Source organism: Chelonia mydas, chromosome 1 (genome assembly GCF_015237465.2).
Source record: "Chelonia mydas isolate rCheMyd1 chromosome 1, rCheMyd1.pri.v2, whole genome shotgun sequence".
NCBI lineage: Eukaryota > Metazoa > Chordata > Testudines > Cheloniidae > Chelonia > Chelonia mydas.
The window spans coordinates 227,119,474-227,146,436 of record NC_057849.1 but is presented as its reverse complement, the minus strand read 5'-3'; the positions used below and the strand labels follow the sequence as shown (position 1 = coordinate 227,146,436).

Below are 26,963 nucleotides of genomic sequence, written 5' to 3'. Positions count from 1 at the left end.
TTAAACCAGTGATTCTCAAACTTTTGTACTGGTGACCCCTTTCACATAGCAAGCCTCTGAGTGCAACCGCCCCCCTTATAAATTAAGAACACTTTTTTTTATATATTTAACACCATTATAAATGCTGGAGGCAAAGCAGGATTTGGGGTGGAGGCTGACTGCTCGCAACCCCCCACATAATAACCTCACGACCCCCCTGAGGGGTCCCGACCCCCAGTTTGAGAACCCCTGGATTAAACAAACCTCAATTATATATCAAAATATACTGGTGGAGATGCTGGTAGTTTTAGTTTCTTCCTTTTTTTCTAAGGAAAGAAAGAAAGAAATTAAAAAACAAAAATCAAAACAAACCGACGAGTCATATTGAGACCTGGAAGCCTTTGCTGGGCAGCTTTGAGGTGATAAAAAAACTGCAGAATGTGGCTTAGGACAGTTACATAGGAGAAAACGTCAGTATAATATGAAGATACTGGGCCAAATTCTGCTGTTGGTTACCCTGGGGGTAAACTGGTATCACTGCAATTCTTCTGGGTAAATATCTGGTGTGACTCACAGCAGAATTTGAGACACTGTATTCTAATGACTAATTACAAAAGACGAACAAATCATTACATTCTTTTAAAATCTTGGAAAAAGTAATAAACCAAAAATAATTAACAATCAGTCAACAGGGAGTGCTGTTACCCTATGGGAATGAATAGGTGGTCTTCTAGAAGCTCCTCTAGCTCTTAATGCCCCCTGCAAATGCAAAGGGTCCAGAGAGGCCTTCCCAGCATTCCCTGAGGTGAAGAGCAGAGGTGTCCAGGTGCCAGATAGGCCCTCTCCTTTTACAGAACTAGTCTGTATCAATTCATTTTTTTGGTGATTTGTCCCCCACCCAGGCTTCATTATGGATAAAACTGTGCTAGTACAAGACCTTTGAACCACTTAAGTCCCACTTAAGCCCTGTTTTGAGGATGTAGGTGGAACTTGAGTGGTGCATAAGCCTTGTGCTGCTCCTCTGCATAGCTGTGAATTTCATCCTATATGAGGGTTCTGTGGTATTTTTTTTGGTAAATATTTATCTGACTAAGGTATTACACATTAATCAATGGATTTTCCCACTAAAGGCTCCTTTCCCGAATGTAACTTATGCTCTCTCCCCTTCCACTGCCTCCTCAGAGTATTGGCAAATGTGCACATTGCCTTTCCTTGCAAAAGGCATTGCCTACAGCAGGAAAAGAAAATTGTTATTTATGATAGCATTTTGCACGTTTTTCTGGGTGCTTAATGAAGGCTGAACTTCAGTGAAGCAGAGAGAGTGCTTATTGTTGAATTTTTTCAAGATCACTGCACAACAAACAGAAACTGAATAAGCAATTAAGTTAACTGGCTTTAAACTCATATTGTCCAAGGATTAAGCTAATTAAGGCCATACTCGCAGGGATTCATGGTAGCTCCAAACAATCTGCTTGCTATTTTGTAGTTGTTGTGATCTGAAAACGAATCCTGGTTGTTTTCTTGCTATTAATGATGACACATTACAAATACATGATCTTCTAGTTATTATTTAATATTTCTGTTATGTCAAAGACCCTGATCAAGACTTGGACCTTTTGTGTTAGGTGCTATACAAATACATGCTAAGGCATGTTCCCTGAACTGAAGAATTTCCAACCTCTTAAATTCAAGAGCATTGTTAAAATAACTAGTAATTTATACATATGTCTTCATTGTTAAAAAACAAAACAAAACAAAAAACCCAAACAACTCCTAATTTAAGTTTGATCACTTAAAATAGGGACTCTGGGAAAGCAGCATCTCAGTACAGGACTGTTTGTATCAGAACATGGGTTCTCAAGCCTGGTGGCTGCGGCAGGAGAGGAAGCAAAAAAAAAAAAAAAATCTGTGGTAACATGGGGCTGCAGCATGGAAAAGGCTGAGAAGCACTGCCCTAGAAAATCATCAGCAATATACACTGTGTGCTAACAGCAGGTTCATCCCACAACCAGGGCTGAAAATGGTTTGGCCACAAACAAATAAATGCAAACCATTTTCCACATCCATTACATGGTATATCATATGAGTTGCACCGTTTGCTAATGTTGAACTCAACTGGCCTAGTGATCAGCAGGTTTCAAAATGTCTGACACCAATGAATTTTCATTTCATCATGTTAACACACTGTAGGAGGAAATGCATGCAGTGTTGTTGTAGCCGTGTTGGTCTTAGGATATTACAGAAACAAGATGGGTGAGGTAATATCTTTTATTGCACCAACTTCTGCTGCTGAGAGAGAGAGGCTTGAAGAAGAGCTTACATAGAGCTCTTCTTCAAGCTTTTCTCTCTCTCACCAAAAGAAGTTGGTCCAATAAAAGATATTACCTCACCCATTTTGTGTCTCTATAGTAGGAAAGGCAATTGTGTCTCTATAGTAGGAAAGGCATAATTCCTTATGGTTAAGGAATTAGGACTGAGACTCAGGCTACATCTAGATGCCCCTATCCCCCAGGTCAGACTATGGGGGTGTGAACTGCAGCATGCCCCAATGTGCTGTGCTGTAATTTGCCCGTGTGGACACTGCTGGTGCAAACTAAAACCTCAGGTGTTCTGAGTGTATTTTTGCGTGAGGCATTCAGATACTATAGTGATGGGAGCCATATAAACAGATAGAAGCAGGTCAGTTAAAGCTGAATCACATTAGGTTTCCCTAATATCTTAAAGCTGGCTCAGGAACCTATAATGAAGAGACTACAAAGAAATGGGGCAAAGTGAGCGAACCTCAGAGTTTCACATTAAGTGCCCTTGATGGAAAAATGTAAATTACTGAGTGATGACAACAATGGAAATAGTAAGGAAAAGCAGCAGCAGCAACAGCTAATTTACATTTTCCATCTGTTAGTCAAAAAAATACTTGTAGCAAGATCTGTACGTCTGCAGGTTTTTCCCCTTCAGCCAGAGGTGGATGAAGGTTTCCTGGGGCCCTGGGCCAGAGCAAGTGGGAGATCCCTCCTCACCACTTCTGCCTGCAGCCCTGCCCCCATTCCACTCCTGCCTGTGGCCCTGTCTACAACCCCACCCCTTTCCACCCCTTTCCTGGGGCCTGCCCCTATTCCACACAGGGTCCCCCCCAGCCCACCCCACCACTGCAGCTTGCTCGTCTTGCTCCTTTCTGCCACCCCCCTCCACACTTCGGCTCCAAGACTGGAGAAGTTCCGTCCCCATGCCACGGCCCCGGGGCCGCAGTGGGGAGCGAGAGCTCCACCAGTTGTAGGGTTGGAGCAGGGGTCCGGGTGCTGGGGCTTCCCTCCCCCGTGCTTCTGCAGGGGACCAGTGTTGGGGTGCTGGGGCTTCTCCCGCACTACTTGCCTGGTGCTTCTGCCGGTGTGGGGAGTCAGGCGTGGGGGCATCCCCTGCAGCCCCATGGCTTTTGCCAGGGACGGGGTCGGGGGCTGCTGGGGGGGAGGGAGGCTTTCCCAATCTGTGGTTTTGGGTGGAATCAGGAGCCACTGGGGGGGGCAGGTTTGGGGGCTTCCCCTGACCTGTCCGCCCAGCAGCTGGGGCTCTGGGCTTCCGTCACCTGGTGGTGGATTTTTTACAGGGCCCCCCAGTTGGCCAGGGATCCTGGGCACGGGCCCTATTGGCCCAATGGCTAATCCACCACTGCTTCTACTGGTACTTCTCTGTAACTAAGAAACTAATACTCATGGACACAATTAGAGCCTGATTCTGTAGCCCTTAATATGGCAAAATTCCCATTCATTTCAATGAGCATTTTGTCTAAGGATTGCAGGATCACTACCTTAATCTGCAGATGAGCCTCTTTAATAACCTTCCAAATTAAGGAGCCATCTAAACCAGATGCATTTAGAACAGGACTAAAACCAAAAAAGATACATTGATTCTGAGTAAAACATAGTGCAACAACCATTCCCTTCATGACTGATTCCCAAATCAACTCTTCAAATATACTAATTCGTAACTGAAATTATTCTTTCTTTATAAAATGAGATCTTCAGATGGAAGGCAACATTGGACGCAAAATAAAAGTCACAACAATAATCATAATAACCATTAAGTATAGGAAAAATGAATTTAAAAATTGTAAACAACATGAACAACAACATGCTCTTCCATAAATAGAAATTAAAGCTACGTGATTCACACCGTGGAAGGGCCAAAGCACCCAAAAGAAGCTTCCATGACTGTCACAACAACACTTTTAAGGTTAGCCTTTCCCAGCAATTACCAGAAAAACCAGAAAGATTTATAATGCAACTGTCACCAACCTCAGATCACTTTTTTCTCCAGTGCCTACCATTTAAAGCTATAACCATTTCCACTGACTAAATTTTCTCCACAGAGTACAAAACAAAATACAGGTGATTCACACTTCAGTGATTCCTTGATCTCTATTAGCTTCCCTTCATTCATCATCAGCAGTCATACTGATTGCATGAGTTCACCAATTATCTCTTGAAGTACCAGACAGGAGCTAAATAATCACAAATCACCCTCTTCCTCGAAGCAAGCATCATGCTGTTTTGTTGTAATCTGTCTTTAGGGCCTAAATACCTCAGGCATCAAACAGGAAAAAACTTGCTTCTCCCCCATTTCATAATATGATGAATCAAAACTTCTGTGATTGGAGCAACTTCTCTGTCCCAGGAATCCTTTGGACTTGTAGTGATGTACCGGCTACACCAATAGATTAGGAGCAAATTGACATGTCCAGTCAGAGCACTGCCCAGAGGATACAAAGTGCCCCCTACCCCACCTCACCTCAGACCACTGGGAATGAAAAATGTTCATATTTTCAGGCCAGCACTCTGTCTGATCACATGACAGGGAGAAGAATGGTTCAGATATCACTTTTGGAAGGGTAGCCAAAACTTGTGTCTTTACACTTTTTAAATTGATTTTAAAATATATTAAGTTTTGGCAAATTACACACAGATCAGCTGTAATATCTAGTACTAATCAATTCTCCTTAGTAACAGTAGATATATTTTTATTTTGTCAAATTCTAATATCAATTATGCAAACTAAGAGGCTAAAACTAATCCTAATCAATTTAATATTTTTTTATTAATTTAAATGTTTAACAGCACTTTAATCACATATATTAGACCAAAAGGGATGTGGATTGAAAAAGCTGTGAGCAAATAAAAGGAGGATTTTAAAATGGGGGAAAAAAACATCACCCCCTTAAATATAGTTTTGTTAATAGCATCCAAAATATAAATGTTTACTATCAACGCCCTCTTTCAGAAACCCAGGCACATGGATAAACCAAACGCAGGTGAACAAGTTCTGACTGTTGAAGTGATGCCTTCGTTTTCCTGTCAGCACCCAAAATATCTCATCATTATTTGTAGGAACATTTAAAACTCCATTGATAAATCTTTGAATCGTGACCATCAGCTTTATACAAATAAATCCAGTCCTTCTCTTCCTTTGTGCCAGAGCCTGCATAGCAAAAATATGAGGCTTGATTTCTCTCTCAAGTTTTACACTGGTGTAATTACATTGGCTTCAGTGGAGTGACATTCTCTTTAAACCAGGTGAGAGAAGATCCAGACTCATGGGTTTCAAGTATTACTATGAATTACTGTTTTCAATCATGGCTGTTAAATCTATTGCTTTCACCCCTAATTGTGTGATGAAGAGAGTCTTCCTTTTAAAAAATTGTTGTCCCTATTTTTAGTGTCTCATTCCACACCTGCCAAACTGTCCTTGTCTGACACAATCCTGCAGTGCTATTCCTGTCTGGTCATGTGGCACAAACTGTGCCAGTCTGTGCTCTGCCCAGCACTAGTCAACTTTGCTGTGACTCCCCTGTGTCTAACCACACAGTTAGGGTGAGGTAGGCTTTCCAGACAGTGGCAGAACCAATGAGATGCAATGGAAAGTCTTTTGAAATTGCTTGTGTATCCTTAAAAACAGTTCTCCCTTCCTTTTGTTGATGAGTAATGGGGAAGTATTAGAAACCCCAAAATAATAATACTGTTTAGTACTATATATATCCCATTACACATTCCAAACACTATGCAAACATTTACTTAGTAATAGAGATGGGCATCTCCTGAAAAACAATTTCCATGAATATTTCCTTACATTTTTAAATTGCCCTCCCTCTGGCCATGTACATTCACCTTTTCTATTATCTCCTGGGAACATGTTAGCAGTCAAGTTTCATTTGCACAAATGTTTGCAGAAATTGAATTGTAATGCATGAGTTTGTTGGAAATGGGTATGTGCTCAACTAGTCGAGAAACAGAAACAATACCATGTGACTCATCTGACCAATGACAATGCATGCAGCAAATAATCAATATAACATATATGAAGTGTTTTTTAAATTCTCACAATATCACTGTGAAGTATGTAAGTAAGTCTCATTATCCTGATTTTACAGATGGGGGATTAAGACAGAGGCCAGATTCTTATCTCAGTTCCAATACTATAAACCCATTGGCCTACTCTGGATTTAACCCAGTGTAACTGAGATAAATACCAGTCCCAGAAAGTTTATAGGAGTTGCCCAGTGGCACATAGCAAATTAGTGGAGAACCTGGATTAGAACTCAGAACTCCCTAACCTGTGCTTATTCCACTACACCACACTGATGCTTAGGCTTCTGTTAGACTTACTGCAATTGCATGCCATTCCTATTACTAGAGACGTTAAAACCTAGACTGGACATAGCATTAGAAATGACACTGTAAAAAACCTCTCGTTTCAGCCCCTAGAGAATAGTCACCTAATACGTCTTCGCGGCTTAAAATTCTACGATTTGTGATTACAATCTGCAATAGAAATGATTTAAAAACAAACAGATTCATTCAAATTAAAGATTCACTTTATAAAAACAGAGTAAAAGAATATTACCTTGGCAGGTTCGTTCATCTGTTAGTAGTTTATAGCCCTTCTGGCAGCTGCATTCAAAGCTACCAACAGTGTTTCGGCAGAAATGGTCACAGCCACCATTGTTTACCAAGCACTCATCAATGTCTGTGAGGAACGGATGGGAAAAGATTAGTTTACTTTCTAGAATAATGATAGGAATATGGGAGCTTGTGCAGTTCCCAACTATACAGCTGTCTGATTAGAAATAATATGTATGCAGTGTTGTTGTAGCTATGTGAGTCCCAGGAGATTAGAGATACAAGGTGGGTGAGATAATATCTTTTATTGGACCAACTTCTGTTGGTGAGAGAGAGACAAGCTTTTGAGTTATGCACACCTGAAGAAGTGCTCTGTGTAAGCGCCAGATCTTGTCTCTCTCACCAGCAGAAGTTGGTCCAATAAAAGATATTACCTCACCCACCTTGTCTTTCGAAATAATATCACCAAAACATTCCCTCTTCCCACTCTTATTGGCTCTCTAACAGAGGTGAAGGATTGAATGGTCTTGGAGACTGAACTACTTCTGTCTCATAGAGGTGGTACCTTTAGATCAATCTGGCTGAGGTACTTTGGTGGAAATAGGCAGGGAAGCATACGCGTCCACTGCCCAGACATACCTGCTCCTGTGGATACACAGAAGACTTCAGTCTCCATAGCTGTCGGTTTAGAATCTTTATTAGGAACTAAATTCACATGAAAAATTTAAAAAATGATTAAAAATATGGGAGAGATAAGATGAGTGAAGTAATATCTTGTACTGGACAAACCTCCGTCGGTGGAAGGGACAAGTTTTCAGGTTTACACAGAGTTCTTATACAGAGTTGGTCCAATAAAAGGTATTACCTCACCCACCTTGTATCTCTAATATCCTGGGACCAACACAGCTACAAGAACACTTAAGAAAATATGTGATTTTTGTCTCTGGTGTAAATACAGGGTCCACTGAATATCATTAGTCCCTATGTCTACCTTTCCTAATTCACTGTTAATGCAGGGCAGACTTTGAATTAGTGCATGTTGTTGTTTGTCGCATGCTTATGTATGCAATATTCCCATTAACTCCATTTGGGAGTCATGTGCATATATGAAGTGCAGGATCAAGTGTGTGTCACTTAAAATAATTACCAAAGTGTTGTGAAGGGCTCTGTCAGAACAGATCTGCTTCCTTTGTCAAGCTGGAAGCTCCACTTCCCTGCCCCAACTTTTCTAAGAAAAGTTTTCTCCCTTCTCCATCCTGTTAAGCCTTGCATAACAGAACCATCATACTTCCCTGAACCTCCATTGCAATATTTGCCATGTTAGCTGTCCTCTCCCAGATTAAGGACTGTGGGTTCACAACTCATTTGAAAACAGCTAATTGTTAAAGGGAACCAAAGAGCAAACTATATATGCCTTTCTTTGAGATTTTATACAACAGGACAGGAGAAGTAATGTTACACACACACAGTGCAGTATATTCTTCTGTGAAGGAAACAAGACCTGACATGATCTTGGAGAGTAATTTTCCCAGTGATCCAGGAAGCCTCTTACCAGCAAAACTTGGAAACTTTTAGGAATATCAATTGGCCATTTAAAAAACAAATCCTGCTAAGAGCAAGTCTAGGTGTTAAAAGAATGATCACATTGAAATGGAAATCTGCCAAAGATATGAATAGGGCTGTTGAGTGACCTGGTGCAGTTAAAAATAATTACTTTGATATATAGGGGAGAGAGGAAGATTTTGAGGTGATTATTTTTTTAAGAAATGCTTGATTAAATTATTATTAATACATGTAATAAGCAAACAAGTAAATAAATCTTTAAAAAAGACATGTAATTACTGTGAGAATGTAGGGTAGTATTTGTAAGTAGTTATGCCTGCTACTGTGTAATATTTCTGGATATATACAGCAACAAAACATGACAGCAGAAGAATAACTGAGTTAGAACTTAAACCTGGATCATGTACAGTATAATATAACTTTTAATCAGTGAGAGCCAGATTCTCTCACTCTTTCTCTTAGTAGTACCTTCCTCCAGGTGTAGTCCCACTGGAGACAACAGAGTGAGGTACTATTCAGAGTGAGTAAGGGAGGCAGATGCTTGAACTGCATTTGCAGTTAGAAGAGTTTTCTCATTTGATACTTATATGACAAGTACAAAGGAGGAAGACGTGATCCAATGGGTTGATACTAAAAACTCTGGGCGTAAGGGTGAGCTTTACTGTGGGCTCGATTCTGAAACGCCATTATTAATGTGGAGTAGTACCTTACATTGCAAGTTGCCCTATTGATTTTAATGGGACTATTCACAGAATGAGATACTACTCAATGGGAGTAATGGCAGAATCAATCCTTATGTGATTTTTGGAAGACTAGTTGAATTCTTTATGCATTGGCAACACACTGATAAAACTGAGTTAAGAGAAGAAACCTTACTTGCATGTTACATGCAAGCTGATCTTTCCAGGTTGAATCAGTGTAAAAAACAACTGGAGTGAGTTCTTTGGCTATACATTTTCAAACTGAGTCCCTGAAGTCAGGTGTCTAAAACAGTAGCTTTAGGCTTCCAAATCTGAAAATGTTGGCCTTTAGCAAAGAGAAACCCTGGACTGAACTTCAGAATATCATGGCCCTAAAGACTGGAGACAGATCCCCCTTGATGTCAAATTGTGGCTAAAACAGTCCCATCTTAATAATAACAATAACAATACATCACAAGTCCTACTGATTTATTTCCTCTGCAAGTGCTTGTAGTCTTATTAACAATTCTTTCCAATCCCATTCTGCACAGTTGGGATTGCTTTACAGATCTCGTGATGGAAGACCATCACTGTTCAAGACCAGGTGATCCCAATCATCAAGCTTTCCTAGGGTATATATAACTACAGATTATAAAAATCTCCAAGTGGAGTTAAAAATCTTAGCCAAAAAGGAATTCCTGATTATATGTTAACTATAACACGTCATGTTCTGTACACATAGTAGTTACCCATCATGAAGAAGGTATCTCTTACTCATGGTAAACACACTGATATCTGAGCTGCTACATTGCCCTAATGCATGTACTCTGAATAGGAAATCACTGCTGAGTCTCAGACAACATGGTGGGGTAACTGTGGAGGAGGACTGACTTGTTAATGATGACCATTGTATTTCACCGTGTTTGAAACCAAATTCTAGTAGCATTTAGCTTTCCTTTCAGGGTCTGTGAAGATGATATGGGATCTAACTAAAACTTTCCTGAACTCAGAGGGTCAGATCTTAAGCTGGTGTAATCAGTGTAGCTCCACTGAAAATACAGCTTTTCAAATTTATACCAGCAGAGAATCTGGACCAGGATTTGGGTGAAACAGAGAGAGTCCAAAGAAAGAGAACCTCTCCCTTACCCCCCACATGACTTTGGTACTTTTTAGGCCTTTTAGTTGAAATACTGGCTGTGGGGGTGAGTTTTTGTGCAGCCTTTCGAAACCAGGACCTTTAAAACACAATGGAGGTCAAAACTGTTAACTGCAAAAACATTCTAAAAAACATAAATAGTGCCATGTCTCTGCTTTCACTGTATTTCTTTCCATGGGCATAACGAGATTGACAAGGCATGTAAAAATTATTTCACTCTATGGAGGGCAGCGCATTGCTGCATTTCATTTGAAAGTGAACAGTATCCAACCATATCATGTCTGACTGGTTCATATAAATTGCACCAAGCCTATATCCCCACTATTTTTCTTTCCACAGCTATAAATAACTCTTGTTATGAGGCATGTGAAAATACCAAATGGTCCCGCTTGTGTGAAAGGGTGAGGGCCTCATTTATCTTTAAACTGATTGGTGCCCAACCTCAGTGTGTCCAAGTGGCTGATGTGAATTGCACCACGTCTCCAAAAAATGTCTATTCTTCACTGAATCTTCTATATTCACATAAATCATGGAAGGAAAAAATAATCCCTGGTGAAAATTGATCACTAAATGCCCGGCATTTAGGAAAATTCCTGCACTCATTACTCAGTCAAACATCCCAGTGAAGTTAATGGAGCTTTGTCTGAATGAGGACTATCAAACTGCCTTTGATTTTTGCGTGTACCATTTTCAGGTGGTAACAGAGATTACATTCAAGAGGTTTCAGTTCTCTCTCTTTTTCTCTATCCACAGCTTTCTGTTCTGCAGTATCCCAAGGAATGTGAAAATGCAGAAATGGTACACTCTTCCACGGGGGTGGGTACTTAAAGTGCCTTGAAAACTGAAGTGTTTGGAGATTGCTTTGCTCAGACAACCTGCCATTCATTTCAAATATGCAGGCTAAGGTGTGTGATGGGTTTAAAATGTATTAATAATGAAACCCTGAAGGCTCTTTTTTTATTGCAGTAAGTCAGCGTCATTAAGTGATCCTTTACTCATCCATGTGATTGACACACCACAAACGCTGAATTATAGACACTGAGGAACATGCAGCAAGGTAGAAATGGAAAACACACTACAGATAAAAACCACTAGGGCATTAGAATTTACTAGTCAAAGGAATATCAGGTCATATTTATTATTTTGTGGAAGGAGGGATATAGGCAACAACTTCTGCACTCAAGCTTCTAAATTAAGTCCCATTAGCTCCCGAAGTGTCTCATTTTTTTCCTCTCAATAATTTAATACAAAGGTAGGAAAATCATCTTGAATGATATCATTATCCTTTAGGAGAAATGAATAACTATTAGATTTAGATATAGGCATAGATCAAAACACCTGCATCCAAACAACCCAAACCATTCGAGGATTTTGGACCCAGAAGCAAATTTTACAGGCTGCCCCCTATCTCTGTCCTTGGGAACAAACCAAATCCCTGTTTCTTCTGAACACCCCTAAGGTGGGGAAAATTCAGGATTCAGACTCTGCAGCTCAGGCCCATCTCAAACTACATTTTTAAGTTGCGGCTGAAATCCTGCAATTCTTCTGCTAGTGCAGAGCCTACACCCTTTCGGTGCCCCCTCCTGAAGTCAATTAATGAAGGTTCAAGGGTCTGCATATGCGATCCAAATGCAGGATCAGGGTCTTATTTTTTTGCGAATAGCCCACAATTTTGGTGAATGAATCCAAGTACATTTTTTTAAATGCTCCTTTTTTGTAAACACTTTGTAAAGCTCCATCTATTCTCTATAACCCTTACAAACTAATTTTAGATGAACGGAGTGGGGAGAGGAAATACGATTCTGCAATGTAGAATCGCTTTATGCATAGGATTGTCCTCAATTGTCTTAGGAACTTAAACTGGGAGTCGGGTGGAAGGGACAGTTTTAAAAAAAGGAACAGAAAACACAAATATCTTGTGATAAGTTGCATGCCTTCAAATTGACCAGAGGGAACTGCCAGTCATTTGTTGTTTTTCTTTTCATGTTTTGTGAAGATGAATGGAGATGACTGGTGCTGTGCCACTAAGATCTGCTCAGCATAATTCATGTAGGTTTGCAAATGTTTGGAAAGTCCTGGTTTGGATCAGATTTGTGTGAGTGTGAGTGTGTGCGTGTGTGTGTCTACACTACCAAAAATTTGCCTTGCTATATGCAGAATAAATTAGAAAGTACAGGTTTTTTGGATATCATAGAATTTAAAACTTTACATAAGCTGGTGAAAGGGCACTGAAAGGGCAATCAACGTGCAATCACCACTTCTCTCTTAGACAGATACCTGACAACAATTTACAAACCAGCTTGTATGCTGGAAGTGAGGCTCTTCATTTCAATGGCTGGACAAATATTTGAACTGCATGTGTCTGTCTAACCCTTTACAGTTTTAAAATGCTATCACACCCAGAAAACAATGTACTCCAAGACCAAGCTCAACTGGTTACAAAAGCTTCACACCCTGTGTTACATTGATTAATGACAGATTATCAGGACTAATAAGGCCAATATTAGAATATCCATGATGGGACAGGAGAGGCAGAGAGACAGAAGGGGAAGTGACAGGAGGTACTGATACTCAGTCAGAGGGAGAGGGAACCAACCAGCTTCAGGCTGGAAAGGAGGGTTGCAGGGGTTCCTAGTGGATTCCGGGTCCATTCCAGCCCCTCATAAGACTCATAGACTTTAAGGTCAGAAGGGACCATTGTGATCATCTAGTGTGACCTCTTGCACATTGCAGGCCACAGAACCTCGCCCACTCCTGAAATAGACCCCTAACCTTTGGCTGAGTTACTAAAGTCCTCAGATCATGGTTTAAAGACTTCAAGTTACAGAGGATTCACCATTTACACTAACTCCCTGCTCCTACGCCCTGCAGCATCTGCTCCAGCCCCTCTGGGTCCTGCTCTTGCCTCTCCTCCTCCCTGGGCCCAACGACATCCACTCTCTCACCCCCTCAGCCCCCTGGTATGCATGAGTTTATATGGAGGTGGAGCCCCCACAATATTTCCATTGTAGGGGTGTTACCTCACACTTTCGCTGCCCCTGTCCTGGACAATTGCATCTAATTTGTCCAGGGAGTGGACTAGTTTACTCATTTTTCGTAACAGTTTCTCTTTTTCCCCATGTCACTGTCATACCATCTCTGTGTGTCAGGCCACATCTACGCTGTAGTGACATAGCTCCGATGCCATAGTTATATGCTGCAGCAATCCCATAGTGTAGATGCAGACTATAGCCATGGAAGGGGTTTTTCTGTCACTGTAGGGACTCCCCCTCCCTGAGTGACGGTAGCTAGGTCAACAGAGCATTCTTCCATTGATCTAGCTGCAGCTATACTATGGCTATGGCAGTTAGGGATGTGGAGTTTTTTATACCCCTCAGTGCTGTAGCTATGTCGACCTAAGTTTTAAGTATAGACCAGACCTTGCTCTCCTGCCTTTAAAAGTTGCCAGTCGTTTGAAAATCTTGTTACTACAATTGCCATTGCTGATATAGATATTAGTCTTCCATACTTCCCAACATTTGAAGAGGCTAAAACGGGACAGGTCCTGCCCCTGTGGGGAGATGAGAGGCTTGGGGGGGGGGGGGGGAGGGGGTTGGGTGCTGCCCCTGGTGGTGGAGGGAGGTCGTGAAGGGGTAAGGTGCTGCCCCTCGATGGAGGGAAGACCATGGGAGGGGAGTTCCAGAGTGACTCCATCCACGCTCACCCTGGAGTTGCAGCTCATGTGGCACCTGTCCCATAGGATTGGCTGGGCTTGGCTCCCCACTCCAGGTGTTGCGGCCTGGCCCTGGTGCATGGAATTGCAGTGCTGCTCAGGTTTGGCCTGGCTCCCCTGACAGGATGGAAGGGTTTGTGGGTTAACGCAAGACAGTCCTGCGAAACATGGGACTGTTGGGAGCTCTGGTCTGCTGATGTGTTCTCTCCTGAGTTGCTCCCACTGAGTGATGATAATGCTTAGCTCTGATATAGCATTTTTCATCAGTAGGCCTCCAAGTGCTTTAGAAAAGAGGCCAATAGCATTATCCCATTTTACAGATTGGGAAACTGAGGCACAGAGAAGTGACGTGATTTGCCCAAGGTCACCCAGCAGACTAGGAAATAGAACCCAGGGCTCCAATCCCATGCACTATCCACTAGGCCACACTGCTTAGGCAGTACATCTGTCACTGGGGCAGAAGGCACAGCTGTGTATTGCACACTTATGTAAAATATACACCAATAAATAAAAATGCATGCAAAATATGACCAGAGTGGCCAATAGTCTCAGTATTAAAATTATATGGCAAATAATAGAACTATGTTTAATATATGTATCATCTGACAATATATCTGAAATATATTTAACACATAGGAATTAGTGTAAACATATCAACAGCACTGTTCATATTCCATGGGCTATTTTAAATATCAGGAAAAGTGGCTAGTTCTGTAATATTTCAAATAGTGTATGTCCAGTAGATTTTATTAGCTCTATAGGGCCAATTTCTGTCCTCAGCCCCAGTGTTGAAACCCCACTGGCTTCGATGGAGTTGCAATGGAATCTAAGTCTGAATTTAGGCTATGCTATTCCTGAAAAACCGCAGGACGGTTGTGGTCTAGTGGATTGCATAGAGTCAGGAGTTATAGTCCCAGTTTTGCTACTGCCTTCTACTAAGAATTCGGGTAAGTCACTCAACATCTCACTACCTGAATTACCCCAACTGTAAAATGGAATAATAATATTTGCCTCTTTAAGCTCAAGAGAGACACAGTGGTATATAAGCAGAAAATATTGTATTTTTCCATATGGGTTTCATATGAATTTTACTGATATAATAACCAACGTTTTCCTCTTTCCCACCTCAGTCTTTATGCAATCTCATTACGAGGAACAATCCTTTAGCAAAACTGATTTTTTCCCCTTATTTATCAAAGAATATTACTTTTGAGTCCTACTCATTTGAAAGTTGATATTGCGCAGTTTAATTTGGATGCAATTTTCTTCATTTCCTATCCCAAAATACTAGTTGATTAGGGCGGTTGCATGCTGTTCAGCAGCTGCGGTGTTTTACCTTGAGATGGCTGCATTTTGGAGGTGGGTTAAGATCTATACGAGCATATTCTGCCTTCAGATACATGCATGCAAGTTCCACTGCTGCACATGTGAATGTAAATTCAGAATATAGCTCATGGCCTGTAAATTGCTTTACATCTCTCAGGAGGAAATAATATTTGAATGCTTATATAGTGCCTCACCCACCTGATGATAACAAAGGTCAGCATGCTACAAACTTCAATGAATTAAAACTACATAACATTCCTGTGAGCTGGGTAAGTATGGTTATGGTAATTTTTACAGATGGGAAAACCAAGATGGGAAGATGATGATGAGTGACTTGCCTAGCAACACACATGGAGTAAGAAACAGCCAGAAAAAGAAATAGTCAAGCACATAACCCAGCTTCCTTGATTCCCTTTATGTCCTTCCTTTAACCACATCACTATCTTTTCCCTCCCAAGGAGCTAATTAAGTATAATATATGATAATCATTAGCCACCAAGTAGTAACTTAAAGTTTTTAATTTAATTAGTTTTGTGGGTTTGGTTGTTCAGTAAGGCATTTCCTTAATTACCAAAATTAAAACTAGACCTGCCAGACAAGGATGGACCAAATAAAAGTTAAATCCCTCTCTCCTTGAAAACATGGTGCCCACAAAGCACAGAGTATTGCGCAAATGTTCTCAGAGCATGGAAAGGTTGAGGCAGGTTTCAACAAATTTCTCTCATGTCACTTTCTCCCTTTTCTTCTGGAAATCTTTGCAATTTCCAGAAGAAACCTGTCTTCAAATACAGATGGTAATCTGTCACACATGGATTTAAGTGTCAGCTCTTTACCTTCAGGACATATCCACTCTGACATTATCCACCAATCAATCAATAAAAAAGCCTGCCAGGCTGCCAAGAGATCAATCACCTTGTAAAACAAACATTATGTACTATTATTTTCTTATTACAGTTAAATTCGATTTATAGAGCACAAAAAGCATCGGAAGTGGAAAACTTAGACATTGTCAACATAGTTTAGGCCCTGAATTCTAATTTTTTGAAGGGAGGGATTTACTAAGCCTAATATAAAAAGACAGGATTTTCATTATAAAATTTCATTGAAAACAGTTTATTTTTTTAATAACTTAAAAACATGTCAGTGCAGTGCTGTCAACTCAAATAACCACACTGTTTTTGAGATCTGACAACCACAAAGTGAAATGGACTGGAAAGAGAGTGAAATTAACTTAGAGAGGTTTAATGTCCAACTTGGACACGGTGAGTGAAATGCAAACAACAAACGGTATAAATATTGGAAAGTTCTAAATGTCTAAAATCTAAATGTTACTGATAACACTTGGAGAGGATAACACTTGATAACATAAGAGAGGAGGGATGGGCCAGTGGTTAGGTACTAGTTCCCTCTCTGTAAAATGGGGCTAATTGCACTTCCCTACATTACAGTGGTGTTAGGATGGGTACATTAAGGACTGGGAGGTGCTCTGATGGAATAGTAAGTAGAGAGGTAGACTTGTATGTCAATCTTAAAAACATGGGGCTAATATTGCTAAGCTTACTATTTACTTCTCTGAGGTACTCACATGGCCCCCAATACCATATTATCTCAGTACCCCAGTCTTTAATGTATTTGCATTTCACAGACGGGGAACTGAAGCAGAGAGAAACTAAGTGACTTGTCTGAGGTCACACAGGCAGTCTGTAGTAGAGGAGGGAATTGAACCTGGTTCTAAATTACAGGTTTCAGAGTAACAGCCGTATTAGTCTGTATTCGCAAAAAGAAAAGGAGTACTTGTGGCACCTTAGAGACTAACCAATTTATTTGAGCATAAGCTTTCGTGAGCTACAGCATCTGATGAAGTGAGCTGTAGCTCACGAAAGCTTATGCTCAAATAAATTGGTTAGCCTCTAAGGTGCCACAAGTACTTCTTTGGTTCTAAATTAGTGGCCTAACCATTGGCCCATCCTTTCTCTCATCTCTAGTAAGCGGGATTGCTCACGGTATGCACTAAGCACCATGCATGGTTATAGGATCAGACCCTCAGTTTTTACTAAGGGCAAACTTGAGCAAAACTCCCACTTAAGTCCATGAGAGTTTTGCCTGGGTCAGAACTTAGTGAAAACAAATGGCAGATTTTGCAATTCGCTGCCCCTCCATGGGTCCCAGTGAAATTAATTGACGTCTGTCCAGGCGCACCACAGAGCCTGCATGCATTGAATAGCAGAACTGAGGTCTGAGGAAGCACCTCAGGGTTTAGCCCATTATTTTTTATCTTGACAGAGTCTCTTTAATTTGGGCTATTTTCACTTTTTCTTGAACTGCGACCTGCTGAAGAACGCTGTATATTTATTTTGAACAAATGTAGTTACAAAGCTCTGTCTGGAAAGGGTGCTATGATTTTTGTTTGGTTTCATTACATAAGTTTAGAACTAAAACTGAAGCTTTTCTGAAAAATAAAAAATACTTTGCACCATACTGCAGTTCTAGGGCCAAAATCTGCACTGACCTGCACCCCCTAGCAATCCCACTGCAACATCCCCTTTACTATGATCATACTGACAATTGGGGCTACAGTTTGTTTCCTGGCTACTCCTGTTGAACAGGAACAGTAAAAAGCAGAAAACAACTCTTCACCAGTTCAAATCACTCAGAGATTATAGTAATTCACAATCAATCAATCAATAAATGGATCAAGAAACAATTTCCTCCAAAGACCTTTCACAGCTCTTAGTTTAACCTTCAAGGTCCCAACCCTGTTTCTACTGAAGCCAGTTACTTCAGTGGGAGCAGGATCCAGCCACATATAAAAAGTAGCTGTTTTTATGGCAATAAAATAGAAGAATAAAAAAATTACTTTTCAGTCTTGAATATCATTGACTCTGAATAGCTTGCTGCCTTAACCAACCCCCAAACTGCAGAATTGTGGTTGTTGACCCTCAGGGCATTTTATATTGTTGGAGGAATGTGAAGTCTTTTTAACAACTAAAAGGCAAAATATGACTCTCTCAAGCAGTAATTTAAAGGATCTAGTATTTTCAAATGAGACGAACGCAAAGACAAATAACAACCTCAAGCTTCCTTGGAAGCGGAATATTGCCAGTTCATGACAATCAAAAATGTAATAGATATACTTGCTGTGTGATATGACTGAATAGTTGAAAGTAGGGTGACTAGATAGAAAGTGTGAAAAATCAGGACAGGGAATGGGGGGTAATAGATGCCTATATAAGAAAAAGCCCCAAATATTGGGACTGTCCCTCTAAAATTGGGACATCTGGTCACCCTAGTTGAAAGTTACAAATTAGATGACATCTGATCTGAATGTTCCATTGTTTATTGGAAGGTAATTTGGCATACTACATTTGTCTTTTATAGATGACTCTATACCAGACAAATGGATGGAACATCTTCAATTAAAAAATAAAGGTCTGACCATGAAAAACAAAAGGAAGGGGCAATAGAATCCACACAAGCGTCCAGAAACTAGATCAGTTGACAGGGTCAGCGTTAAGCTTTCGGGATCCCCAGTGAGTTTATGCTCCCAGGTAGTCCATTAGAGATTTTGCCAATATCAGCACTGTCAACAAACTACTTTTCAACCCCGTCCGTCCTTGCCCCTCCCATCCACTGTGCTCTCAAGTTCTGCACTTGGCCTACCTTTTCAGCTAACGATCATTTCCCTTTGTTTTCTGAATCCTGCCAGTTTATGACGTCACCTCTGCTTGTTGAGCTTCCCACTTATGACAAACATCCACTTCAACAGCAGCTGAAAACAATATCACCCACAATTTCATCTCCCTCTTAGAAAGTTTGGGCCAAATTCTGCTCTTGGTTACCCCAACGCAACACCACTGTCAGCAGAATTCGGCCCAGCCTGTTCCTGTCCAAATGCAAGTCCGAATCCCTTGATCTGATAATTAGGATATCCCCCTGCAATTTAGCCACTTAGTTGCCTGCTCAGATTCAAGGACTATTCCCTATAAATTTAATCTCCACCTCAGTAACCTGGCACCTTGTCCATATTTCTTCTTTTGCTAATATTAACTTGAACATTTTTTACCCTCTGACTTCTGTGGACTCCTTTTTATCCCAGACTCTCTTCTACTTTCTACGACTGAAACTACCATATAACTCCATTCTTCCCACATCTCACATCCGACTTGCCCATTTAGAAACTTCCTCAGTTTTTCTGTCCCTCTAGAACCCTCACTACAATGGATGAACTTGTGCTCTCAGAGCAAAAGACAAAATGATGGTGCACCAAAATCTTGTCTGTCATACAGTCTGTAAATGCTATGTAGCCATCTGTAATGCTTCCCTTCTATCCACAAAAACCGGTATTGATTATTTTGTAATCTACAAAAGCACTGGTAATCGTTGTTCATTCTTTCAACTGTATCAGATTCTTTCAACCAATTCCTTCTCTGTTCTTCCCATCACGCAGTGCAGAGAGGTTGCCATATTGGTCTACACCAAAAATGCGTCCACGTATGATGGCATCATGGCAGTCAACAACATTACATTTACTACCATTGACTCTCCTCAAATCCCCAAATTGCCAACATCTTTGCCTCACCTTATCTGACCTTACTAACATTATCTGCTTCTCAAAGAAAATCAAACAAACCTCCTTGCACCCTTACCATCTCACCTCACCATGTCTCAAACTCTTTTGTCAGCCTGTCTCTATCAGACTTTACAGTGTGGTCATCACACCACTCCCCAAGAAACCCACCTTTGACCCCCATCAGCACCTACCACCCCACATTCAATTTCCCTTTCTCCTCAAAATACTGGAGAAAAACATTCTCTTATTCTCTCCCAACCACAGCATCCTTGATTCATTCAGATTGGTCTTCCAACCTCACAGGTGTCTTCAGGGTGGTTAGTGACTCCCAGGTGATCATAGCTCCCTCGCATAACATTATCCACAAAATCCAAACAGCGTTTGACACTACTGACCCCACCATTCTCCTCAGTTGTCCTGCAGATGTCACTAGCTCTCTCCTCACTTGGTTATAGTTCTAATTGCTTTTTGCCTCTAGAGGTCACTATGCCTTGGATGGTAAGGCCCAGATTGTTAAACATAGAAGCCTAAAGTTAGGTTTCTAGTCCATATTTAACTCTTAGATAAGTGACCTGATTTTCTAGATCTACTTTTGAAAATTTTGGCCTCAACCACTTGGCCCCCAACACTTCGCTCTGGTCTCAGCTCTGTACACGTCTCTAGATACCTCTTCCCCCTTGGGCAACTAATAACTTGAACTTAACTACCACTTTTATACCAGAGTGACTCAATTTCTCATCTCCTTCACATCCTTAACTAACCCTGCCCTTCCCTTTGTCTTATACATGTAGTCTGGCTTTGTACCAAGACAAATACTTGGCAACTAAAATAATTTCAGCTGTATCTCCAGCTTATCAACAGCCTCCTTCGACCCGGACCTTCCTTTCCGATCCATAGACTTGGAGTACCCTTTGTAAGCAAGTGTTCCTTTGTATCTCACATTACTACACTCAGAACCCACATATGCTAATATCTCAACACACTTCTGAATCCCTCGTATAAGTATTTGTCATGTAGCACCTTGAGTATTACAAGTCTCTCTTCTATGTCTTGAACAAAAATCACCTAACTTGTTTTTCCAGAACCTCATCCCTATACTCAATCGCCCTAAAAGACTTTCTTTCTCACCCTAAAAGACTTTTGTTTCCAATTCAGAGTTGTTCTCCTCATTCTCAAAGTCCTTCATGGCTACACCCAACCAATTTCCATTGTCTAAGAGTCTTATTTTACCCTTTTGCTGCCACTGCTTTGCCAGTTCTGATCACCAAGAACTCCTCTATTCTCTTCTGTCCTATTTTGGGGGTGGATCCTTGGTGGCAGCTGTAGAATCTATCCACAGAGTTTGCCAACTTCCTTTATCCTTCTTACTCAACTTAAAAATGCAACTCATTCTCTACATCATCTCTTCTACTTCTGACTACAAAGCTGTCACTGGATTCCTCAGAGTGGCATGCTGCTCTCCAACTCCTTTAGTTACTTAACAGCACTGAAATGGGCAGGAAGGATCTTTCATTGCAGAACAGGTTTCTAAGGAAAGCATTTTGCTAAAATTTTATAGTTTAGCCGTTATTAAATATATTGGTTGCCAATCCTGATAGTTTATACGATACTTTATAAGTATGCTCTCTTTTTCTCCTTCTGTAAGTGCTGTGCCAGTCATTCAAGTAGGCACCTTTTCATTACTGTCCCTTTTCAAATTAGTCTCTTGTTAATTCATTTATTCAAACTCCGGTTTCTTTATGCTTCTGCACTCTGGATCCTTTTGAAGAATGAATTAGTGCTCTTCTAATGTGAATTTATAAAGCAGACCCATTCCTCTTTACACCCTCTGTTCCATACAGTTCATGAGGTAAAACTGAATTTAAGATGGTGTTTTGCCATTAAAAGGAAAGAGGGTTTTGAGCCACAAAGTTTATATCCGGATTTCAAGCCCTCTCCACTCCCCCAAAATAGAAAGTTGTTCAAATCTGGGTTTTGGTTCAGCCACAAAATAGCTGTTACAAGATGAATCCAGGCTCTTTAATACAGTTCCTTGTCAAACACGGACAGGTCCAAGGTCTTTATGGTTTTGATTCTTGAATATAATAGTATAGATGTCAGTTGGCTCTCTTGTCAATTTTACAATGGGTTTTTTTTGCTAGTGTTTATATAGTTTACTATTCCATTTGCTTTATTTATTCATTGCTTTTGTATTTTTAAAACTTAGAAATGCAGTGGAACTAAATGAAAGTAAATTCGAGTGCTCTTTAAATTTGATCTCTTTCTCATTATCTTTAGGCACACAAACACACAGGGCTAGATTGTAGTTTGCACACAGCCTTGTGTAGGAGGTGTGATGGAATTGGAGCTGCTCTGTAATAATTTATGAAGACCTTACGTTGACCTGGCTATTAGGACATCTACCGTATGAAAATATTGGTTTAGTTTAATGGGGAAGTGGGGGCTGTAAGGAAAACAACATTCCCCCCCAAGTGTTTACCAAAGATTGGCTTATCTTTAGTCGTTAAGAGACAATGTCCAAACTCTTATGTTTGAAGATTCTACCTCCTGAATCCAGCCTTTTGTCCACAGAGGAGTGTAATAGGAAAGTGACAGGTGCTTACAAACTTTCGTAACTATGAAACGAGACATGTACCGCTTGTTGTACCTATATTACTGACCTCTTTCCCCTCTTGTATCATCCTGAGTGCTTCTTTCCTGGTCATCTCATTTCAGTTTCTTATTTCATTTACTGCTTATGTTCGTTTCCTCCTGTGTGATATTTTGCTCTTCTATCTCTATCTACTAATATTATCCCTTTTACATATCTCTCGTTACATATTGCATTAACTTCTCTCTGCCTTCCACTTTATTCCAGACCAATGTGCTTGGATAATATAATGATGGGCAGAGAATAAGACTAAACATAACAGAAAAGAAACCTCTTCAGAGCCATCCCCTGCTACTTCCTCACTTTATCTCATTTCAAAATAATTATTTGAAAATCAGTGTGAAAGATGCCTGGCTGCTCTTTCTGGGGAGTGAAGTGTCTTATTTATCCATACATCAGGTATATCAAAAACACAAATCCCGCCCTGCCCCACCCCTAGATCAGAGGATAGTTTGCTCCCCATGTCTAATCAGGCTTGCATTCTTGATCAAGGCTGCCAAGGAGGGTGTAAAAGTGGTTACCACTATAGATGACAGGTTTGTGATACAGACACTTGTTTGCTAGGAACTGGACTACTATCAATTCATTTCACAATGATCACCAAACAGCCATCAAGAATGACTTAGGCCCTGATCCTGCAACAGTTACAAACTTGAAGGTTGTGCTTAGTCCTAATGATGTCTATGGAACTACGCATGTGAGTAAGTTTAGCAAATGAAAAAATGTTTGCAGAATTGAGAATTGGTGAATGCCAAGATTTTCAAAAGCGACTAGGGAGTCTGAGTGCTTGAATTTTTGGGTGCTCAGTTTGAGATTCTTCAAAAGGCTCCTGATTTTCAGATGGTGCTGAGAACCTGCCTTATGAAAAGCCTTTAAGCTCTCTCAAGTTGGGCACCCAAAAACGGAGGCACCACAAATCATCAGCCAGTTTTGAAAACCTTGGTCAAAGTACTCTATAGACGCAGGCCAGTTTCTCCATTCAGAGCCCCTGAAACAAGTAGCACACTTTATATGCAGACAATCCTGGAGGGGCTATGTAATGGTTCTAAATGCAAAATTGACCACACCATTCACCATTATACATTAGATCAGGTTAAGACAAAGGCTCAGTTTCCCCCATTCTACTCCAAAAATCAAGTTATTGGTACAGTGCGATATATAAGCAGAATTTTTCATAATTTGGTGGTATTTAATAGGATGTACGTCATTCTATTCTCACTGAAATGCTGTGGCAATAGAGGAAGGGTATAGTTCAGTATTAGCAGTAGGAATAGAACAATAAGACTTTTATTAGCTGCATTAAGTATTTCATTATTAAAAGGTATGCCAAGCAGGTAACTGACTGTCTCAGGAAATATAATTATCAAGGGAAGCCAGGAGAAATGAAGAAAGGCAGAAAGTCACAAATTTGCAGTTGTGTCAGTTCTACCTAGCATTTGCTGCTAAACACATCATCTCTGTGCTTAGTCCTAATGTTCAGGCAGCTATTCACTATGCCTTTCAATTAATTTGAGGTCAGATATTCTAGAAGACCTTTCCTTCAAATTGCATTACTAGCAAAGCCATTAGGGCTTCACCTCTTTCAGCTATGCCCTTTCACTGTTCCCGAGGTCCCTTTTTAAATATCTTGGACCCACCACTGCTTGTAAGTCTGTGATTGACATTTAATAGCACCATGGTACTGCAACTAAAATGGAAGAGGTGATCACCAGCTGTTTCTTTATTTCATTTGTGTTTACTCTTTCAAGCCATTTACTTTTATATGATTTCCCTTTGGGGAGTGCACCTTGAGAGCGCTGATGGCAGAAATCCTTTTTGTTCACTATATATGGTGAGTTTGTAGGACAGAGAAAGCTACATTCTTTGCCTAAATTGACATCTTAGTAAGTGTCTGACAGTCTGATCCAACTTGCTACTTCTATTCAAAGGTCAATGGAAAAAAAAGACTCTTTTTGTACCTGCCAAGACCTGAATTCAGAATTCTGTATCCCCCATACAATACTAACACCACGTAACACAGAGCAGGGAGCAGCATTCCTTGCACGACTTTGGGTGTTACTGATATCATTAACTGTTATAGGAGATTCACAGAAATAACTCTCTGAACTCAAGTCTTACCAAGTAAGAAAGAGCCAAACCCTGTCAGGAGTTTTGCCTGAGTAAGGATTTTAGAATGGGGTCCCCAATGAGGAGATCATTTCAACTCATGTTTTAAAATGCACTGATCTGGTGACTTTGTACATGTGTTTCAAAGGCATTTAGCTGCCTAAATATCTTTAAAAATCTGGCCCTATTTGCCACTTAAGTCCCATTTAATACACCACGATGCACACTTTAGTGGTATATAATTTTAAGCAGGATCTGTGGACGGGCGTGTATTTTACTCTCTGTGAAATTATACTGGCATGGAGGGTCTTGGAAAACTAATTTAAAAGTTGGATGCTAGGGTAGTCAGGGAACAAGGACCTTAATTCAGCATGGGCAGGTACTTCTGTTGGAAGAACTTGGATGTTCATCTAATCAGGGAATAGAAACAATTTATCTAACCAATCGCATCCAAACCAATACAATTTATACAACCAATATCGGCACTCAAACAAGCAAATATCTGAAGTGCCAAATTAACAATTACACAGTAATCAAGGTCACTGGGAAACAGCAGTTACAACTATTTCTGCTGGCCTTTCCAAGAAAGGAGAGACTGTCTCAAAGTTTCAAATGATTTGATCCGGATTCTCAAGATGTCATTCTAGTATCTTTAGCCAGTTTGATCCAATATAGAGAAAAATATATTTAATAATTTTGACTAATTAATAAACTTGAGGAAATCACAGCTGCTCACAGATATTCTGTGGCCAGACTAAGAAGCCAAACTGGCCAGAGAAAATATTCACTGTGAATTATTCACTTAGTTCTAGTAAGGTCTGAATGAAACAGAGGACGGCCTTCAAGATTTGGACTGTACCCTGGTACCAACTTGGTGTCAATTATTATTTTAGATTTATTTATTTTCAGAAAGGATTTCAGTTCAACTTTAAGCAAGACATGACAGCTTTTGCTTAATTTAATCTCAGAAGTACTTTTTGTTGTTTATTCTGTAACAAAAGAAATGCTGCCCTCACAGAAACAATTCAACCCTAAAAATTTAATTCATTTTCACATATTTGCAACCAAAATGATTTCAAGTGCATTATACTATGGCAAGAGGTTTCAATGAAATCCTAACCCCCTCTTTGGGCCTTATCCATAGCCTAACCAAGTCAATGCAAAGACCCCCATTTACTTCAATAGGCTTTGGATCGTGACCTTACACCCTGGATTGAAATCTTTTAATCGGTTTGTATATTCCCCTAGTTTACTTTTAGTTTTGTCACAGAGTCAGCAGGTTACAAAGTAGAGTTGGAGGGCAAAGAGAACAGTTTACAAACACATCTCCTGCTGATGCTCCCACTGCAGCACATTCAAGTATTTAAACACATTAGTGCCACATTTCTCTGCTGCATCTGAATGCAAAAAGATGGGGGCCTGTTTCAAGGAAGTAGAGAGCACATTACATTGCTGGGTAACCATGACAATGAGACAGCAGGATCAAGAAATGTTTGCATAAACAGCATCCAGTCACATAACCCCTGCATAACACCCCTCTAGTTAAACAATATGCCAGAAGGTTAAGAAGGGCTCTTCCTTAGCACAGCATAATAAATAAAATGCCCTATCTTTAGTGAGAGACTTGTGGAGGTATTTTATGTCTTTTAAATAAGCATCCATGAAATCACCTGCATCCTGCAAGGATCTATTTGTGAACAGGAATTAATGGTGGCAGATCATCAGCGGGTGTAAACTTGTCATAGCTCCATTGAAGTCAATGACAATTTTTACTAGCGGAGAATCTGCCCTCTGACGATCAGTCTGTCTATGAATTCAAGGTAGCAGGAAATCATTTACACGCTGTAATAAATGTAATTACTATTAGAAAGTAGCTATGGGATGTCGTACAGTTACTTGGCACTTTACAGAACATAGATGGGACATGGCCTGTGCTCCAAAACCCTTACAATCTATTTCTCTTAAGCTAGTTTAAAAAGCTTTTTTCCCTGCCACGTTAGTCCAACAGCTCACAGTGCAGCAGTCTCTGGGTCATACTGTGTGTCTAAGGCATTGGTCTGTTTAGGGGGCAGTGAGGACTTGCACTAACCCAGCGGGAATTTCAGAGTGCACAATTCCTTTGTTAATTTTCTGGTGCCCAGCTGGAGCACACCAGTTGTCCATGCTATAGGACTGTACAGACTGCTTCATCCCTCATAGTGTCCAACCAGTGCAGAGTGGGCCTGTGGCCCTTCCCCTTCTTCCAATTTATGTTCCCAGGGGCACACACGGGGGAAGTCTCCGTAATCCACCAAATGCAGTGACAGCAGTTGCTCCTGGCCCTTCTTCAGTGTA

The 26,963-nt window shown here is 40.5% G+C and overlaps 1 protein-coding gene across 9 annotated transcripts in view; it reads right to left on the bottom strand.

Annotated features, from left to right (window-relative positions):
• SCUBE1 (signal peptide, CUB domain and EGF like domain containing 1) overlaps positions 1-26,963 on the bottom strand; it is a 304,131-nt gene that overhangs the window by 80,773 nt on the left and 196,395 nt on the right. For all 9 annotated transcript variants that reach the window (XR_006287903.1, XM_043538048.1, XM_007061754.4 and 6 more), the window contains one exon: positions 6,871-6,993. Coding sequence is in view for 8 of the 9 variants with exons in the window: in XM_043538048.1 (XP_043393983.1) it covers positions 6,871-6,993 (123 nt within the window). In the remaining variant the exon portion in view is untranslated. The remainder of the gene's footprint in view (positions 1-6,870; positions 6,994-26,963) is intronic.